This window comes from Hibiscus syriacus, unplaced genomic scaffold (assembly GCF_006381635.1).
Source record: "Hibiscus syriacus cultivar Baekdansim isolate YM2019G1 unplaced genomic scaffold, ASM638163v2 tig00110270_pilon, whole genome shotgun sequence".
In the NCBI taxonomy this organism is placed as follows: Eukaryota; Viridiplantae; Streptophyta; class Magnoliopsida; order Malvales; family Malvaceae; genus Hibiscus; species Hibiscus syriacus.
In genome coordinates, this window is record NW_024062656.1 from 934,023 (window position 1) to 940,332 (window position 6,310).

A 6,310-nucleotide genomic window follows, 5' to 3' on the forward strand; every position below is an offset into this window, starting at 1 on the left:
AAAAAGCCCTTGCATTAACCATCTCAATCATATCATTACCAATTCTTAATCCTCCGCCTACGCCAAACGACACCACAGATTGTGCCCCACACACAAAAATGAGCAATCAAATAAGAGGAATACAATTATTCTGCCATTCTGGTAGGTACACTGTATATCAAGGGGGGGGGGAATTGAACCGTGCGTAAAATAATTTTAGAATTAAGTACTAATTTGAAAATTCTCATAAAATATTACACTATGTACTATTTTTTGCACATCTCTTATTTCTCCATGAAACTGGTAAAAACTAGAAACGAATCAGTAATCACGCTACATTGTGAGACTTTCTTTTTCTCCTTTGTTAACTTGGGAATGACGAGTGATCCACCATTTAGCCTTACAAACAGATAACCTACGAACCAAACAACCATACCCCATCCAAATGCAGACACAAACAAGGACACTGAAATCGAGAATGCTTCAGGAGATTGCACCTGCTGTTAATGATACTCTTCTCACTTGGTGTAGAGGACATCCTCCCATGGGTGACGGTATAGCGGCTGCTTCAGCCTCTTCTGATCAAAAGTGTGCCTGAGACAACGAACGATTGAAATGTCAGGAACAAGGAAATGCAGAGTAAAACATTCTTTTCCCACATATAATTTGTTATCCAACGCAAGTATCATCATCCAATGGTTTGGGTGCAAGAGGATGAACGGTTTCAAGCAAAACCTTGAAAATTAAGATATGAAAATTCCAAAGTTGTATGTCAACTTACCCAATTAAACCAATGGATCGTGCCAGAACAAAGAGACCATTTAGGTAGCCAATACCAACGATCTCATCAATCTCTTGCTTGGTGAACATTCCGCTACCAGCAAGAAGATCCAAGAAAAGTGACCCAATGGCACCATCGACGTTAAGAACAAGGTTGTTAGCCTTCGAGAGAGTGTAGGTTTCAACTTGAACAGCATACTCCATGTACTTCACAGAGGGGAAATTTGTGCGAGCAAACAGTTGGAGAAGCTCTACTCTCTTGTCTCTGTTGTCCCCTCTCTTGATTCTTTTCAAGGAAAGCAAGCATTTTCAACCATTAGACGTGTAATCAGATTTGTTAGGAAATTATAATAAGAAAAGCAGATCTCGTTATTAGTAGCTTTCGCATGGTTTAAAAACATTATGACCATTAAAAACCATCAGTACCTGTGACCAATTCCTGGCACACGGATGCCCTTCTTTTTCATACTTTCAACAAACTCATAAGGCGTAAGACCCTGTAAAGGCAAATCAAAGCGGCAACATCTTAGAATGTATTAGAAAAATCATCAGACAGCAAGCAATTCAAAATTTTACAAGTAACAATATTGCAACTTACCCTGTCATAAGCATCTTTAAAGTATCGGGCAGCATCATCAATAGCACCACCAAATCGAGGACCAATAGTAAGCAAACCTGAAACAAGACTTGATACAAGGTCCTTCCCAGCTCTTGCAGTTACTATAGTATTGTGTGCACCGGAGACACAAGGACCATGGTCAGCACAGAGCATGATGCATATCTGACCAGATCAAACATATAGTTAAAACACAACAAAATGAAGCTTTCTAGAAATGGATAGTCAAAATTAAAAGGATTAAGCTGAATTTAACTATCATAGGAGGGGTAATGGAACAATTGTGAAAAAGTATGGGATATAGGGGTGGCTGTGGAGCAGGGGATTATAACTCATAAGAAGTTTATCAAAATTCAGTAACCTACCTCAATAAATTTAGTGCAGTATCTGGGGAGGCTACGTTTGAACCACAAGAGAGAAATGACATCACCAACACCAAAGCCTTGCTCCACAATGGAAGACATAGGCACACCACCATAGCATGGTTCCTCCCCTGCAAATTGGGTTAAAATAAAGAATTCAACACTCCTTGTCTCCATATCATCAAACGTCTCATTTAATATGATAACATATATGGGTTAAGATAAGTTACCCCTGTCATCAGAGATGGTCGAAATAATGTGAGTTGGAGCACGAACTTTCCCGCTCTTAATTGCACTGTTAAGATCTTCGGGAATTTGTGGAGGCTTAACTTCCTTTATGGGTGTAATCTTCCCTTCTTCAACCTAAAGAAACCAGTTAAATACATTTATATAGCTAAAAACATAGAAATGTTCAATCTTTGGTTGCCAAAACAGAAACTCACCAGTTTCTCAAATGTTTCCTTGATCGCAGCTTCAAAAGCTTCATAGGAAGTGGGAACAACAGCTCCAGCATCCTTTAGTGCCTGATTCTTTGCCTGTGCAGATTCCATCTCACCGCCACTCTTAGCTCCCTGAATTATTAATAAGGTAATGTCTCATTAATGAAAGTAACACCAAAGCTTGAACATAAAGGAAGGAATAATGAATTTCAGGGAAATTGAAGTGATGACTTACAGCATGACCAAACTGTACTTCTGATTTGAAGAGTCGAGCACAAGTTCCACTGACCCAAGCAACCACTGGCTTGTTCACTTTTCCCTGTTTCATGGCTTCAACTAAGGAATACTCATCTCGTCCACCAAGTTCCCCAAGGACAACCATCATCTTTATCTGTGGACGAAAAAGAAATGTCACGATTTTTTTTTTTTTGCAATGCCCAAGATGCTTCAACATAAACTATGAATTTTAAACAGTAAAAACTAAGAAAATGGGAGTTGGATGGGCAAGTTGTTTGCTTTTCTAATCATGAATGCTTTGCCTATGGCAAGGAATAATAGGCAGGAAATCAAAACAAATTGAAAGAAACTAGAATATACCTGTGGAATATTGTTAAATCTCAAAATATGGTCAGACAAAGTGGAGCCTGGGAAGACATCTCCCCCAATTGCAATGCCTACATTATTTTTCAATAAGTACCCAAAATTTCATTATGAATCTGAAATGTGTTTGGATGGTACAAATATAACAGTAAATGTTAAGTTTGCTTACAGTTACCTTCATAAATTCCATCTGTAACACGGGCAATAGTGTTGTACATTTCATTTGACATGCCACCCTGCAATGATTTTACGAAGATATAAGTTAAAACTAATGCCATGAGTATAGGTTCACATTCCAGCCAAAGCCATGACACTAAGTGCCAAATTAGTGATAGGAAATTGTTCCACAAGGTGTGAAGGTGTGAATGCTTAAGCAGAAGCAAAAGGGGCATAATTGCTTGAGACAAATGTGCAAACACATAAGAAAAACTATCAAGATAACCTACCGATTTGGAGACAAATCCAACAGATCCAGGCCTATACAGCTTGCACTGAACAATATTGTCAATTGTTCCAGCAGTATCACCTATCTTAAAAGCTCCAGCTTGAATTCCTCCAACGGTAGCAGGGCCAATAACAACCTGCAAGTTCGTAAGTACTGAAATCAAATAAAGAGTCAAAGAAGACCATGTAGTTAAAATCATTTAATAAGATCTTTGCAGGTGCAAGATCACAAGGAAACATATGTATATATTGGTTAATTGTTTTTGTTGCTCAGGCCTCAGGTTCCATTTTCATCATCTAGCTTACCTTGTTGTTGGAACGTGCATATGCAATCAACTGTTTGGTGTCTGATTCAGGAACACCTTCAGCAATTATAGCAACAACCCGAATTGTTGGTTGTTTCAGAGCAGACATTGACGAAGCAGCAGCACTGTGACAAAATACAAACAAAAGATTAAGTTATGCACACACAAGGATTCTTGCTTTCAAAATAAGCATGAAAGAAATGAAGGCTAACCTTCGAAATGATGCAAAGTTAATAAAAACATCGGCAGTTGGATGTGCAGCACATGCTGCCTCAATGCTACAAAATATATCAATCCAGGGGTTAGCGAAAATAGAACTAGGAAAATACAAGTTCATCAATCAAAAAACAATGTAAGCCACATAGCATTATCTTAAATTCAAGGATGTAAAAACAAATGATGATATTTGTCCAATGTCCTTTCTCAAGACACGATTAGTTATTTATTAGAACCAATAACCTGTTTAGAACTTATAATCGCAATAAAAAACAACTTTAGGACATACAATTAACACAATAGCCAATGCCAATTCCCTATACTCAAAACTAGACGAAGCTATAGCATCATAGATCAATTATTTTCTGATCTCTCAATAGTAAACGGATTGAATTTTCCAGAAAAGCAAATATATATAGTAATGGGTCATCTATCATCCTATAATGGTGAAATTTAAAGGCTTCATGAGCAGATCCTATGCCGACTATGTGTCTGTTTAATTGAATTATGTTAAATAAATGAATCATGGTTGGATTCCTTATTCATAATAGAATGTTACAGATGGCAATAACATAAGCATGTTAAACTTTATGGGCCAGTGTGCATGATTTTAGTTCATAAGGTAACATGCTATATAGTTCATTTTTAACCGATAAAACTTCCAACAAACAGATTAATATTTAAATATATAAAATTGATCTCGAAGTAGAAACAGGATATAGGAGTTTTTTACGTAGAATGTACGGGGATCGCAATTTCCTCTTGACCAAAGAAGAGTTTCTGGAATCCCTCGGCACCAGGATTAATGATACCAGCAACAGATGGTGTTTCCCTCCCTACAAATTCAAAAATAATATCAATAGAAAAGAAAAAGAAAAAAAATAGTATAAACAACATAATTTGAACAATTCCATTGAAAAATATAACGAAGAATGCTGATAAGCTAAAATTAACACCAAATGGGCCCGGGTTCCTACCGCAAAGGAAATCGAAATCAAGCATGCGTTGAATTGGAAGTTGTTTGTAGTTATAGAATAAAGCTTGTGTAGTTCGAGAAAACAACTGTCCAGTGGGCATGGCTTCGGCACAAAGAGAACTGTTAAAAACAAACACGTCAACAACCAATTAACTCAAGCTGTTATTTAGGCAAACAATTAGCAATAAGAAATAAAAAGAGCCGGATCCAATGCTACATCTAACTCGAACCTAAACCGAATCAGATCTCAACACAAAGAAGATGAGAAAATCGAATCGATTCACGCAAACGCAGTTACAACACTAGTAAAACAAAAGAAACACGAGATCTCTATCTCTGGAGCTTCACGAGTTCATATAGTTGAGTCTTCAGAAGAAATTTACAAATCAAAGTATCTTAAAATTTTCTTGAAAACATCGAATTCTTCTAATAGAAATAAAAAAATATGAAAGCATTCGAAAAGCGACAGAAATTGGAATTAAGAAAAGAAAACAGACCTGAGAGAAAAAGGCTTCTGCGAGGAAAGGAATCTTTACCTGAAGAGAAAGTAGGAAGGAAACGAAAAGCTTCAGGCTGGGAATGAGGAAGAAAAGAGGTAGCGCCGGGATTTATATAGAAAGGTGAAGGAAAATGGAGGGAATTGGGGGAGTAGCTAGAGGAAATTCACCAGACCGGATGGAGGACTGAATAGAGATGGTCACGTGGCGTTTGGTAGTTGGCACACTGACTAAATCCCTTTTTTTTTTTCTTCTTCTTCTAATATTTTCTCATTTATAATTTAATTTTTGTTCTCTTATTCAGTAATTAATTTTTGAGGGAAAATGTACTAGATTCAGATCAAACATGACAATAAATCAAATATATGTAATTTTGTAATATGTGAGCTTATTCGAATATATTTATTATACTATTAAACCCAAATATTTAATTATTTTCATGATAGTTAATTTCATATTTCAGTTTGGGAATGTTTAATTTTGTTACTATATAATTTAATAAGTTAAAAAATTATTTAAAAAATAAAATCATAAAAATTAAATATATTATTTGGTAAAATATTCAAATAATTGATAATATCTAGTTGTATTCTCTACACAAATAAAATATATCCAAATAATAGTTATTCAAAAATTGATGTTTTTTATATAATCACTAATATCTGAAATATTAATCGATTAATCTATATTAGGTATTACAAGGACAATGATGACCCTTCTAATCCAGTCTAAAACATGAATTGATATTAATATTGCTTTAAATAGATGTTAAATAGTCATTTGAATATATTTGAATTAAATATTTAAATTATATTATTTTTTATTGAATTAATAATACAAATCAACTAATTCAATTAGCAATAATAATAATTTTTTCTTTGCATACTTTTATATGAATATACTATTTAAATAAAATCATTTGAAAAATTATTAATAAATTTATATATAAACCTTTTAATGTTATATTAATAATTATTCATATTTAAAAATATATGTATTATATAAAATAATTGTATCCTCTGTAAAAATGAAAAATTCACAACTGACGAGGGATGAGAGATATGGTCAGGGGTTAGGTGAACTAGAGCTCTACAG

General features: G+C 34.8%; 1 protein-coding gene across 2 annotated transcripts; it reads right to left on the bottom strand.

Moving 5' to 3' along the window:
• Window positions 1-445: 445 nt before the first annotated feature.
• LOC120115697 (ATP-citrate synthase beta chain protein 2) lies at window positions 446-5,453 on the bottom strand. 2 transcript variants are annotated; one of them, XM_039136327.1, is made up of 16 exons: window positions 5,255-5,453; window positions 4,720-4,838; window positions 4,476-4,578; window positions 3,739-3,804; window positions 3,528-3,651; window positions 3,224-3,358; window positions 2,953-3,013; window positions 2,775-2,851; window positions 2,413-2,568; window positions 2,181-2,309; window positions 1,968-2,100; window positions 1,741-1,868; window positions 1,358-1,540; window positions 1,186-1,256; window positions 761-1,045; window positions 446-573 (listed from the first exon to the last, which is right to left on the bottom strand). In XM_039136327.1, exons 2-16 carry the CDS (start codon window positions 4,817-4,819, stop codon window positions 498-500), a joined length of 1,827 nt encoding a protein of 608 aa, XP_038992258.1. In that variant the 5' UTR covers window positions 4,820-4,838; window positions 5,255-5,453; the 3' UTR covers window positions 446-497. The 2 variants fall into 2 exon arrangements, with proteins under 2 accessions (XP_038992258.1, XP_038992259.1); XM_039136328.1 differs by having other exon boundaries at window positions 5,216-5,453.
• Between the last annotated feature and the right edge of the window lie 857 nt (window positions 5,454-6,310).

What these genes read in the sequence shown, in the direction of transcription:
- LOC120115697 (XM_039136327.1), bottom strand. Translation starts at nt 4,819, where the DNA reads ATGCCCACTGGACAGTTGTTTTCTCGAACTACACAAGCTTTATTCTAT. An exon ending in ATGCACGTTCCAACAACAAG is followed by an intron (nt 3,359 to 3,527) that starts GTAAGCTAGATG and finishes ACGAACTTGCAG; the next exon opens with GTTGTTATTGGCCCTGCTAC. An exon ending in GTGCCAGGAATTGGTCACAG is followed by an intron (nt 1,046 to 1,185) that starts GTACTGATGGTT and finishes TTCCTTGAAAAG; the next exon opens with AATCAAGAGAGGGGACAACA.